The 14,642-nt window shown below is 37.5% G+C and overlaps 1 protein-coding gene across 1 annotated transcript; it reads left to right on the top strand.

Annotated features, from left to right (window-relative positions):
• The first annotated feature begins 7,938 nt into the window (after window positions 1-7,938).
• Window positions 7,939-8,406, top strand: LOC149209905 (uncharacterized). The gene has a single exon (XM_089398796.1). It carries the CDS (start codon window positions 7,939-7,941, stop codon window positions 8,404-8,406), a length of 468 nt encoding a protein of 155 aa, XP_089254922.1.
• Window positions 8,407-14,642: the final 6,236 nt, after the last annotated feature.

Genomic DNA, 14,642 nt, shown 5'->3' on the forward strand with positions numbered 1-14,642 from the left:
GAGCATGAAGAGCTCAGATCTGGTAGGAGTCAGAAGTCTCCTTCACCCCAAACGGAGGATGATGAACAATTGGAACATGGAGGCCGAGATCTGGAGAGAACTCCTTTTCGCGTAAAGCGACATAGGGAACATGAAAAGGAGGGCCAACGAAAGAAGACCAAGGCCTCCAAATCATTGCTCGATCCAATCACCTTGACGGAGGGTGACTTGGAAGACATTGGAGATAAGGTAAGGGATACGACCGCGAAACTGCTGCAACAGTTTGAGCAGCAGAAAAAGCAACCATTAAGTGCCATACAGACGGATCTGCACGAGCTACAGATCTAAACAACTAGATTGTAGGTAGGGCAACGTGGCGTCAACCACTTTGGTGTCAAGGACCACTCAAGTTGCAAAGTTGATTCGATCCTAAGATCTTTTGGCAGTCGCGCTGCCGGATGGAGTTCTAAGCGTGGAGGTGGAAGCTGACAAGGCTATTGTTAGCACACTGAGGAATGTTGGCCTCAACTTTTCCATGCTCCCTAATGAATTCCTTCACACCCTATAAGAAGGTGTGATTGAAGAGCTTAAGGCTTGAGAGCAGAGTGCGTTGAGCATGATCAGTGAGAAAAAAGTAAACAACGAACATATATTCATTGAGAAGACAGTCGCACTAGAAGCCTGGAAGAAGGTTCAGGAGAAGAATGAGCACACCACAGTGGTAGTAGCTGAAGCATGCAGAACAATTCTGGAATTGCATATCCTAGAAGAATCGACGGTGGAGGCCAAAATTAGAAAATTGGCTGCAGGTGTGTGCGATGCCAAGACAGAGATGGCCAAGGTTCAGTTTGAGTTGAACCTTAAAATCACAGATCTTGAGTTGAAGAAACAACCTTCAATTCCCCCAGAGGCCAGAGAAGAACGTGAGGCAGCTATAAAAGATGATGTAGCGATAGTGGATGCCGCGGTGGCGGATTGTACCACGCTCTTTGAACATGCAATGGAGGCCGTTACGACTCTGCAGGAGGATCCTAACCTGCAGTGGTTGAACGAAGAGGCCAGGGAATTGCAGTCACAGTATGACGAAGCACGAGTGATAGCGCGCACAGTCGCTATCTCACAATGACTGGCTACGCTGAATGAGGTAAAGAAGTTGCTAGAACAAGTGGAGGCAGCACAACGAAAAGAGGTGGTCCTCAAGGCCAGATTGGGGCCTTGGCTGGATGAGGCATATTTTAACTCTGGCGCCATTGAAGAGAAGTTGGCAGACCTACATAGGACACACCACAAGATCAAAGAAGACAACATAGGACCAACGACTGAGCAACTGGTCGAGCAGCTCAAACAGGTAGCCACACAGAGTGCAGCCGAGGTAGTAGTATCGTAAGTCGAGCTGGGAGGTATCCGCAATAAGATCTCCACGCCAACATAGTGACTTGGGGGCGAGTCACGATATTTGTGTTGGGGGCCTGTTGGGATAAGGTCCCTTGTGATCAATTTTGGGGAAAAATCCCAAGTTTTGGGGCCGAAAGCCCAAGCTTTTGTATATAAAGAGTAAAGTCTCTGCAAGATGTGGTCACGAATTACGTATATGTAAAAGTGTCATAAAGGGTTTTTACCCTTGTTTTATGTAAGATGTGTCAGCTTTAGAAGATCTACCCATGGTCCGCAGACCATGGGATTGTATAAAAAGGAAAGTCTTAGAAGAGTCTAAGGAAGTTTTTGGTAGCAAATGATATGAATGTAATGGGTCAGTAGAAGTGACGAGCGAAGAGTCTTAAAGTAGAAGAGAGGCTATGCAGCTGTGTGCGCAGAGGCCTAGAGTAGAGTCCTAAGCTAAGTGCGTTGACCACTGCAACTGAGTGTGCAGGGTAGTTTGAGTCTGTAAGAAGATCTGAAGCATTAATAAAGAGATTGTTTCGGAAATAGATGTGTTTTTTCATTTTAATTTTGTTATGAATGAACGCGATTATGTTATGATGAATAATGGGTGTATGATTTAATGTTGTATTGATGCACAAATCTGTATGCTTTACATTGTTATATGAATGCAGGTCATAATATCTGTTTACGTGAAGAAATTTTAATGCATGTTAAAGTTATCAGATACTTGAGCCGATCTAGGTAAACACAGAAGCAATCACAAAAGCACGTAAGTAGTTGATTCACCTGTTTAAGGTCTGCGAAAGACATTCATAGAGATTTGCGAAGGTCTAAGGGAGATTAAGAGAAGTATATCGATAAGCCCTAAAAGGCTTATCGATCTATGCGAAGGTAGCGTTAGGGCATAAAACGACATTAGAGTAATCCCTGGGTGCAGAAACTTGGTTCCAACATCCCCCCATACTACTTCAGGTGAGACTTCAGTTTGCGCTCCGCGGATTGATGCCGAAAGGGCCAATAGTGTAGGAATTTGTTTGGCTAACTTAAATATGAACCTGGGTCAGGACCCACTAAGCCAACATGTAGGCTCTCCACTCCCACTCTATTACTAAGTCATAAATTCCTAGTATATAGCAGCCATGAATCACCAACCATTTAATTTTTATGGTTGCACTAGTTTAAATAAAAATAGAAACAAATATCCACATGATTTTATTAATTTCTATAGTTATGAGTTGTAAATTAGGTATTGACTCCATTGTAATAATTATATTTATTCATACTATCTATATATATATATATATATATATATATATTAGTGATTTCCCCATTGGGGGTGGGCACAAAGATCGAACGGGAGCATTGTGGGGTAAGCCCACCACCCTACTGATGGGATGTGCATTAAAGAGCCCCATGACTCACCCCTAGAATGCATTTGAATGCAGTAACACAACATGTGATTAATAAATGAAAATGGTGATGGTGAGAACCTTATTCTGATGGTCTGTGTGGGTGGTTGGGGCAAGAATGAGGTCAAGGAATCGACCTCCCTATCGGTGGTGCTTTTACTTGGTTCCTATACTATGAGAGTGTCATTGGTGTTTGCACTTGGCTCTTGTGCTGAGAAGTTGTGGCTTCGTCTGGAGTTGGTTAACCAAACAAGGGCGAATAAATTTTATTGTGGTGAGGCTAATTCACAGCTAGAGGTGGCCAATGGTAGTGGTAGTCGACCATCGTTCTTTGTTGGAAACTCAAGCTCGTCCACTAGGGTTTTTTCCTTCCTAGTCTCTCTTTGTCCATTTCTCACTCTTTTTAGTATTGCAGGTCGTGTTTTAGTCAATCGATCAACGAATTATGGAGCTCTAAGGTATGGGGTTGATTGAGAGAATCTTGGTCTCTAGTGTGGCATCCTCGTTTTGAGGTGATAATGTTGTTATCTGGTTGGAGGGTGTTGTATCCCATACATGTTCTGTCTATGTTAGTGCATGTATCTCTAACCTGATGGTTCAATTTAAAAAGATTTTATTGTGGAATGTCTAGTCTATGACTCTGTCTAAATTCTCAGACTTTATTGGGTTTCAATGGAAGAGCATTTATATCCCTTGGGTGCCTTGTATTCGTGGTTCATCTCTTTCTTCAATTGGGTATCATTTGTGTGGGGTTGGAATTGGTTATATTGTCAGTTTGTGTCATGTAAGTGTTATTGTAACAAGAGGGAATTCTTACTAGTTTGTTCGAAATGGGTTCTTGTACGAAAATCAGAGTTTTGAACCCCCTCCACACCCAGCATCACTCCTAAGAATCACATGCGAAGCAAGAGGGGTGGTGGTGGAAATAGTTTGAAGGGACAAAGGAGTTCTCACCTAATTTCCCATTACTCAGTTGTGACATATTTCAATGTGGTACCTCCTAAGACCCGACAAAAAATCAGAAAATTGGAGACCAAGGCGGGTGTTGAGAAGAAACACTACTCTGACTCTGAGATACTAGAGGAGGTGTCTTATTTGGTTCTTGACCTTGGTCACACTAGGGACAAAAAAATATACCTCAATTGAGTTGCATTATACTAGTAAATGAATACTTTGTTTGGAATGGCATTAAAGGACAAACAAGCAGAAAAGTACAATGTGTTTTCTTTGTTGGAGGATACTAAAAGGATGTCGAAGAATCAATTTTTTTCCATAACTAGACTCAATTCAGGGATGGTCCATGTAAGGAGCATCTTCATTGGGACTCTGATGCTATTGCACCCCCTGGTTTGCGTGCAAGGAACCCTACTCCCATTTCTTCTTTTGATTCTTGATGGCAATTAAATCTACTAGTATATCTACACTCTACCCATGTTTTGTACTATTTATCTATAATGTATGACTTTATTTTTTAGGTGTCTATGAAAAGAATAGTTGATGGATTCCCATGTTTCCTTATATTCTCCCTAGAGACGGTGTGAATCCTCCATATATGACTAGATGTAACAACTTTATACTTTGGTTTTGAAGACATTCTGATGCAACATAGTTTTTTAAAAGATATATATATATATATTCCAACTAGAAATAAGTAATATATATATACATACTCACATTAATGTATATAATGTTGTCAAAAAATCTTCATAAGATCATTGGCTTTAAGAGAAAAAACACAATTGGAAAAAAATTCCATTGAGTTATTTTTTTTTTTTCATTTTAATTTAATTTAATTTTCTTTCAATTTTGACTTTTTAATTTTTTTTTAATTTTCCCTTATTTGGTTATTATTTCCAATTTAACTAGTGACAAACCTTAATATTAACCTACATTATTATAACATTTAATTAATAATATTATGATAATATGATATATTAATGCTATATTATTTTATATAGTTAATATTAATTAGTTAACTATATAATATATAACTATTAATATTTTATTTGTTTATTTTTAATGTGGTTCACTGACCCCGATGACCACTATGTTAGGCAGATGCACTTGAAGCAACTCAAGAAATTGAAGTGTAACTCTCGTGGTTGTAACTATTAACAATTAATACATATTATAATAAATACAATTACTATTTTATTTATGTATTATTATATTATAACAATTATAATATATATTTGTTATATAACTATATTATAGTTAACATATATTTTTATTAGGTAAAGTAATTACACTATAAGTCTATCTATTTTGGAATAGAGCTTTTAAATTTTCAATTTAATTATCAATAATTATTAGGTGGATGGTAGGGATTTTAACTTCCACAGAATATTTTAGAATATAATATACTCAAATCAAAGGTTGAGATTTGTCTCCAAAATAGTTCTCTTTTTCCATTTTATTTAAATTGATTAATTAAAAAAAAAGCATATAAACAAGTGTCATTTGAAGTGAGTTACGATTTTTAGGGCATGTGGTATTGATAAGTCATGGTATTGGCCCATGCTATTCTAATAAAACCTATTTATAGATTAAGAATCTTCATGGTAAAGTGGGGATAAATTTACATGAAAATAATCTTGTTCCATGTTTTTTTCAAATGTATGTATGTTTAACTTATATACTAGTGTAACCATATAAATTAAATGAATGTAAAATCCCACATGCATCAATCCATAATAAACATTAAACACTTATTTTATTCTATCATACATCTCACAATAACAAAATATTATATATATATATATATATATATATATATAATCATAGATATTTCATTCCTACTCTACCATGGAAATTCTTAACTTTTAAATAGATCTTCCTATAATATCATGGCCCTATCAATACCACATATCATGTATTGATATGACATTTTATTTAATTAATTATTTTTAGATAAATTAATTAAAAGAGCATAAGTAACTTGAAGATAATCTTAATCTTTGATTGATTAATACTTCTATAAATACTCCAATATATCTATGGAGGTTAAATTCATACCATCCACTTAATAATTATTGATAATTAAATTAAAATTGTGGAAAGCTTATTTTGGAAAAGACAAGCCTATGAGTATGATTAATTATTTTTATTCATAATAATAATCATAATAATAGCTCGAAACGATGGGAGGAGGTGAAAACCTAGGTCTGAGTGATAGGTGTTGACTCTGTATCCCCTGCGGCTCGCAGTTGTGCGCCTTTGTGCTTGGTCACCAGGGTTAGTGGCCACGGTTCTCAGACATCCATGGAAGAGACGAAGGGGGGTCCCGATGCCCCCTCCTTTTGTGACATGGTCACACACATCTCTAAGGATCCGAAGTTATCCTTCTTCACCAAGCTAACAACCTACAATGCATTTCATTCATTGAGAACAAGCCTCTTGACGAAAGGAAACCGACAGGAAACAGGTTAAGAGGCAGGGACCCCACTTGCCGAAGGAACTACCTCTGCAAAAACTTTGGCTCCCGCGGAAATAAAGGAAACAAAGGGAGAAACTACAATCTGAAATTCAAGAAAATTCCTCTGCTGGAAATACAAGGCCATGATGTGGCAACATATAGATACTATATGCAGGAGCACACAATCATATGCAAGTTCATGGGCATTTGGCCCACAGAAAAAGCCCTAAATTGGTGGATTCAAATGAAATGGAAACCAAAAGGAGAAATCAAGCTTCAACTAGGCTTAATGGGATTTTTCACAGTCATCTTCGACCTCTTGGAAGATAGAGATAGGATTTTCGAAGGAGGCCCCTACTTCAACTTTGTGGGACTTTATATGAGATTTTGGAAAGAGAACTTCAACCTAGAGAAAGAGGATTTTACAAGGGTCCCAGTTTAGGTCAGACTCTATTCTCTTCCAATCGACTACTGGGTGTCTTCAGTTCTCAAGGGAATAGGAGATGAACCAGGAGAATATATAAAGATGTCAGAGGGAACAAAAAATGGACATTATATCTCCTATGCTAGAATTTGTGTCTACATTGATGTCTCAAGAGCCCTACCTAAGGCAATAAAACAAATATTCAGATACGAAGTATGGCTTCAGAGCATCGACTATAAACACATTCCATTCCACTGTAGGAAATTCCATGAACATGGAAACCTTTTTAGGGAATGTCCACAAAACAAAACTCCTTAAAATAAAGAGCAAGGTCAAAAGAAAAAAGATGAATAGGGCTTCACCAAAGTCAGTGCAAGAAATAGGAATAACAAGAAGACACAAGGAAAAAAAGATCAACATCAGGCAACAAGCCCAAACAAATATGAGGCACTGAACAAAACACAAGAAGACCCTCTCTCGAAAAGCAAAAATAAAGAGGATGCAACTAGAAACCTACAAAATGTAGAAAATCAAGAGTAAGGAGCGCACTAATTGGAACACATACATACATAAGACGAAAACACACAGGAAGATATTGAAATGGAATCTGCATTTTTTGGAAACCACCCCGGAAGACAATACGATAGAGGAGGCACTGGAGGGAGTTGACCTCTTATCGATTGCGGAAGAGTGGAAGAAAAACAGTCTAGCAACGATTCCAAAAGACCAAATTCAGAAAACAGAAGGAGCCTATCTTCTATAGGAGGAATTAAAATAGAGCACAAACCAAAATCCACCAGGGGACAGAGCAGAAAATGGCATACTGGAAAATATGGCAGTGGGAAAATATAACCCAAAAGGGCCAAGCAGGAATAGAGGAATAAAAACGACCAATAAGCTCCTTCAAGAACTTTATGACAGACTCCTAAATGAAGGAAAGGTAAAGGCCCTCACCATAACTCCCCTCCATTATCAATGAATTGAATCTCTTGGAACAATAGAGGCCTCAATGCTCCAACGATGCTCTAGATGATCATCAAGCAGAATTTTAGCCCACCATGATCGAATGTGAAGGTATGATTGCTAAGCAACCTATCTTTGTTTTATTTGACCCAGGTGCTAGCTTAAGTTATGTTAGTCCTAAGGTGGTAGAAAAGTTTCAACTGCAGAGCAATAAGTTTTCAAAACCATGGCTAGTTCAATTAGTCACTGGGACAAAAAGGAGGATAATCGCAAAAACAGAATGTTGTCCCATAATGATTTCATAGAAGCTTATTTATGTTGACCTTAACATACTTCCTTTGGGATCTTACGACATCCTAATCAGAATGGACTGGTTGGAAAAGTTTTGGTCCCTTGTGGATTGCAAACAAAAAACTGTCAGTTTTATTGCTGAATCAGGTCAAAGGAAGGAACTCCAAGGAATTAAAACCAATACCAAGTTACGTCCTATTACTGCTAACCAGTTAGGAAAATGTATCAGAAAGGGCTGCCAAATATATGTTGTTCATGTGGGGTTTACAAACACCAAGAATAAAATGACCTCTTTGGAAAATATTCCTGTCATTCGGGAATTTGTTGATGTATTTCCAGAATCCATTCCAGGCTTACCACCAAAGCGAGACATTGACTTCACCATCAAGCTAATTCCTGGTGCAACCCCTGTATCTAGGGCCCCTTATCACATGAGCATACCTGAGTTAACAGAACTCAAGATGCAGCTGCAAGAGCTTCTAGACAAGAAGTATATCCGCCCCAGCGTGTCCCCTTGGGGAGCTCCCGTATTATTTGTATGAAAAAAGGATGGGACTCTGAGATTATGCATAGATTATCATCAATTAAACAAATTAACCATTAAGAATAAATATCCTTTACCACGTATCGATGATCTATTTGATCAGGTGCAAGGAGCTAAAGTATTCTCGAAAATCGATCTAAGATTCGACTACCATCAAATAAGAATAAAAGAGGAGGACATTTGCAAGATGACATTCCATACTCATTATGGTCATTACGAGTTCGTGGTGCTGCCTTTTGGCCTCACAAATGCCCCAGCCACATTTATGAGTCTGATGCATGGTATTTTCCAGCCTTACCTTGATAAATTTGTGATGATTTTCATTGGTGAAATTCTGATATATTTTAAGAATCAGGAGGAACATAAAGAACATCTTTGAATATTATTGCAAACAGTACGAGAAAATCACTTATATGCTAAATTTAGCAACTATGATTTTTTCAAAGGTCAAATTCAATACTTGGGCCACGTTATATCAACAGATGGGATAGCAGTAGACTCGGAGAAGATCAAAACAATCATGGAATGGACTGCCCCAAAGAATGTCATGGATATCAAGTAATTTTTGGGTTTGGTTGGATATTACCGTAGATTTATTGAGGGGTTCTCAAAAATTGCCTTTCCAATGACCTCCTTACAGAAAAAGGGGTGTGCCTTCCAATGGACAACCGAGTGCCAATAATGTTATGAAAGATTAAAGCACCTACTTACCACTGCACCTGTGTTAAAGGTAGCAGATCCGGAAAAGTCATTCGTAGTTTGCACTGATGCTAGTAAAGAAGGAGTGGGCAGAGTACTGACCCTGGAAGGAAAGGTGATTGCTTATGAATCATGGAAGTTAAAATAATATGAGCAACGATATTCTGCTTACGACCTTGAACTAAAAACAATAGTGCATGCACTTAAAATGTGGAAACACTACTTATTGGGGAATAAATTTTTGCTATTAAGAGATCATAGCAGCCTTACGAATTTCTTCAACTAGTAATGCGCGGCAGGCCAGATGGACCGCATTTTTAAGTGAATTCGATTTTAACATGAAAGATCTTAAAGGAAAGGAAAATCGAGTAGCCGACATTTTAAGCAGAAAAGTATAATGGATTTATGAGGTCCAAATGAGTCAATTACACTCAAACATTCCGGAGATCATAAAGGAAGCATCTGTTAAGGATCCATAATACACTTTCCTTTGGTAGCAGACAAAGGAAGAGTTATTAAAAAGGGAACAATCAGATTTCAATATAAATTCCAACAACATCCTCACTTTCAAAGGCAAAATTTATGTTCCTAACCAAAACTCTGTTAAACAATTGATTTTGGATGAATTTCATCGGAAACCATGTGATGGCCACCCAGGTTATCAAAAATTGTTTCCAGCCATCAAAAACGTGTACTTTTGCCCAGGGTTAAGAAATGATGTTACAGAATACTTGTCCAAATGTTTGGACTGCCAACTAGTGAAGGCAGAACACCAACACCCCGTAGGTTTGTTGCAACCGGAATGGAAATGGGAGACAATATCACTGGACTTCATGACCAGTCTACCTCACACCAGAAAGCATCACGACTCAATTATGGTGGTAGTAGACAAATTAAGTAAAACTGCTCACTTCTTACCTGTGAAGTCCACTTATAAGATTGTGGAAATCACAAACATATTCATGAAGGAAGTCTTTCATCTACATGGGATGCCCAAGATAGTATTTTCTGATAGGGATGTGAAATTTACATCCACATTTTGGAAAAACTTCTTTTCAGGATTGGGCAATCAAAACCGCTTACCACCCCCAAACAGCCGGATACGCATGTTTGTGATGCAGCAACCATAGAAGTGGGAAGTTTATCTCCACTTAGTGGAATTTTCATATAATAATGGACATCATGAATCATTGGGCATGAGTCCCTTTGAGGTGTTGTATGGAAGAAAGTGCAGAGTGCCCATAGACTGGAATAATCTAGTTAATAAACTTGCATTAGGTCCTGACATGCTAGCAGAGATGGAGGAAACTGTCAAAAAGGTTCGAAAAAAATCTAAGAGCGGCCCAAGATAGACAAAAAGTATATGCAGAAAAAAGGACATATAGAGAATTTCAACCGGGAGACCACGTATATCTAAGAGTAAAGCCCCAGAAAAGTTCCTTACAGTGGCGAGGTTGTGCTAAGTTAGCACCCCAATACTGTGGACCCTTCCAAGTATTGGAACGAATTAGGTTAGTGGCCTATAATATTGCACTAATAAGCCACATTCGGGTCCACAATGTGTTTCACGTGTCTTTACTAAAAAGTATGTGTATAATCCTCAACACATCATTAATTGGGAAAATATTTAGGTAAACGGTTGGGTGAGATACATGACTTGGATAGATTAATTTTTTTTTCTTTAAATTAAAAAGGGGTTGTAACTATGAATTGTTTCTCGTATGTAGGTCGAACCAGAAGGAGAGTTCCTGGTAGAACCTCTTCATATTCTCAATCAACGAGAAACCACTTTGCAGGAGCGAGCCATCATCCAGGGTAAAGTGCAATGGAAGCACTTCAGCGCAGAAGAGGCCACCTAGGAGGAAGAGGAATTTATGCGGAAAGCTTAACTAGCCTTGTTTTCTGAAGGTGGAAAGAACACCAGGGATGGTGTTCCTCTTATGGGGGGGGGGGAGATGTAACACCCCCAAAATGCATGAAATTACTGAGGTTACTAAGTGGATATTTACCATTTGTTACTTTAAAGTTTTATTATAGTATGGTGTTAAATATTAAGTAATTGAGGCTCGAAGGCCAAGAAACATATTTTTTATGGTTACCTAAATTATTGGTAATGATACTTTAACAAAATAGAAATTGTTACATTATTTAAAAGAAACAATTATGGAAAAACAATTACCCATCTGCCCTGTAGGGAGAATTAGATGGGGAAAAAGAGAATCCAGGAGAGTATCCTAGAGCTGGGTGAAACAAACCAGTGGGAGAATTCTCAGGGAACAGTCAGAAGAAGTACAGGACTTGAGGTCGGACAGGAGTCCAACAACCCAAGGTACTTGACTGTAGCTGGAAATATTAACTGTGAACCAATGAAAGTGCTTGGGGGAGAGTCTGGACGTCATTGCCAGACTCGTGGCTAGGAGGAGAGACTTTCTAGAAATATTGGGAAATTGCAGGTTGAACAGATAAGTATTATAGGCAGTTTCTTCCTAGATTAATACTAGACTGTGAAGATTAAACTTAATGACAGAGTAAAATTTGTTATTCCTGAACTGACATTAGAATAATTTCTTAAATAGCAAACTATATTTAGAAGATCAATATCTTGAAAAATGCATGATTACAGGAAATAGAAGTACTTTTTCTCATATATAAAATTTTAGATAGTTTATGCTAGTAATTGTGGAATTACCAAATAACATAGAAAAGATGGAAGAAAGTGCTCATTCAATCATTATGATTCACTGTTCCTAAATATCAAGGGCAAACTATTAGGATACATAAGTAAGACAAGTGAAATGCACTTTTATTAGAGAATCTGTAGAACAACCTGTGCACCCCTTACAAACTTTGGTAAGAATGTAAAGACAATATTCATGTATTATTTTGACGTAGGTTCAGGATACCATAACTCAAACTACAACAACCATGAAAACATAGCAGAGCGATTGTTCAAAATAGTATAATTATCTCAAACTAATTCCTGATCAGATTCTTTCGGAAATTGTCAATCAAAAACAGTGAATGCTTGCATAAATAAAAGAAGGGCATTCTCGGCCCAGAATGTAACCAAAAAGCAAAAGAAGATAATTTCATTGCCTTCCCAAAAATGCATAACAGGCGGAATAAGTTAAGTAGGTTCTAATACAATAAGTTAAACATTCAGTGCTCAGTATCGGTCGACATGAACCGATTCACCTAAGAGGACCGCATAGAAAATTTATGACTTTTCTGTAGGAAGAGAAACCCATAAAACCTCTGTCGACTTCAGAACGGGAGTTTTCCCAAAAACTACAAAAATTCCTTACACAGTATTCCATCAAACATCTACATTTAACTAATTATTTACAAATTCAAAACAGAGCAATAAACTCGAGCCGTTTTTTCAGCTAAAAGCTTGATAAGAGACTTAGTCTCTGTTCACGACCATATGAGTAGTGTTTCTCATAACTTAATTCATGCCCAGAAGTAAAGAGTCCAACCTGGAAGAGTCAATAGCGTCGTTGTAAGCGCTTAAGCTCTGGAGGGTAGTGGCCATTATCAAACAAATAACCGAAAAGCATTGTGTATATACTTGACATGAAAATCTGAGACATTAAGTTAATAAACCTCTATGAGAATACTGTAAATCCATAGAAAAAAAACCAAGTGGGGAGCTCTTACTTGAGAGTGGAAGGTTTCCGCATGGCATATCCCTCCTGTTTGCCATCCATCGAACAACCATAAGGGAAATGTAAAATCAGTAAACCTTAAAACGAGGAATAAAACTCTTCAAGCTATGAAACAGAAAACGCATAGAACCTCACCTTCCATAGCTAAATCTTGGAACCGGTTATCTCTTGTAGCGTTTGAGGTTCCATGAGTCATCCCTGTGCAGCAAAGGTGAAGCATTAAATGTTGTGCCAGACCGAAACCCAGTTCTATAGCATTCTTATGGTGCAGGTCAACAAAACGACAGAATGCCAACCCAGTGGGATTACCTAACTCCGTAGTAACTGATGCCATCGCCATCACAACCCTCAGAAGATACAGAGGACAGAATGAAACCCTCAGCAGTGCAAACCCTCGCAGAGCAGCAAGAACGCCAAGAGAAGCAGTAACAATGAACCACACAGATGTCGAGCGCGAAGAGTTAGTTAGGGAATGAAACCCTAAGTCTCCTCTGTCATCAGATCGCAGGAACCAAATCAACGGGTGTAATACCAAACAGATGGCTCGAGCAACCTAAACCAGCTTGCCAGTGCATACAGTCTCCTACCACAACTCTCTGTCACATGTCTTTAGGTACAAGAGACAATAAATCAAAATTTAGGCAATAACGGAGGGATCACCTCGCGTATCATGTGCATTAAAAACCAATCTATACACCCTCGTTGTAATCTCTGTAAATTATTTCACCATTATAAACCTTCGGGATTGTCAAGTCTATGGAATTAATAATAAATACAATCAATAACTCTGTATTGTATAATAAGTCCATAACCAAACTCCAAGATGGATATAATTACAACATCATTTATTTATCATAGATAATTTTTAAGTTAGAGTTTAGCTGTTACATCAACGTACAATGGCTGAGAAGATGTAAGGGATGTTGACTATTTCCTTCCCTAAACAATTAGAAATGTCTTACTAGAGGAAAATTTTTTGGTGGCCACCAGGGTTGGAATTTGACGGGCATTTTGCCCGTCATAGGTCATTTTGAACGTATTTTACGTTTAAAATTTTTAAATGAACGTTTTTTATGATGGGTTTTGAAATGTACAGAACGTTTTTTTGACGGGTTAATTTTTTGGGAAAACGTTATTACTACTTTATTTTAAACAGCGAAAAGGCACTAACACTTTTCATATGGGTGAATCACAATTTATCAAGGTTCGTGCACCAACACGTTTCATATGGGTGACTCACAATTTCTCAGGTTTCGTTGGTCAGTTCGTTTGTCTTTTATTATAGGTAAGGGTGTCACACTGCCCCACAAATTTTATTACACAGTTTTCTATTTTATATATTTTAAATATGTAATACATTAAATTGGAAAGGATGACCTCTTGTTGCAAAGGAGCGTTGAGTGCCAGGTAGCCACTTAAGCATGGCAAAGAGAGTAATGGCAGTTGTTCTCAGTGGCCTCGCCTTTTTACTACTTTGTGGCTTGTCCTCTCGCTCATATATGTGTATATCTTTCACCTTGTTTTCTCGTTGAAAATAAAAGAATTGGTATATGATTATCTTATTATGTATTTATCTATACAACTTATCTACATGTTTGGACAGTTTTCATAGTTTAATAATATACATTTTTATGTTGTTGTTTTGTTTATCTACTTGTTTTTGACAGTTTTCATAGTTTAATAATATACATTTTTATGTTGTTGTTTTGTTTATCTACATGTTTTTGTCAATTTTCATAGTTTAATAATATACATTTTTATGTTATTGTTTTGTTTATTTGAGATTCTAGTGAGATTTTTATATTAGTTTAATAGGTTTTGGGAAGCTTCTAGGGCATAGATTGCAGTGCAATATAATAGGGTGGAG

Source organism: Pinus tabuliformis, chromosome 1_2, assembly GCF_031772625.1.
Source record: "Pinus tabuliformis cultivar Carrire ecotype Pingquan chromosome 1_2, CPIR1, whole genome shotgun sequence".
NCBI classification, from domain to species: domain Eukaryota; kingdom Viridiplantae; phylum Streptophyta; class Pinopsida; order Pinales; family Pinaceae; genus Pinus; species Pinus tabuliformis.

Excerpts from the sequence above, each read along its gene's own strand:
- LOC149209905 (XM_089398796.1), top strand. The coding sequence starts at position 7,939 with ATGGACTGGTTGGAAAAGTTTTGGTCCCTTGTGGATTGCAAACAAAAA.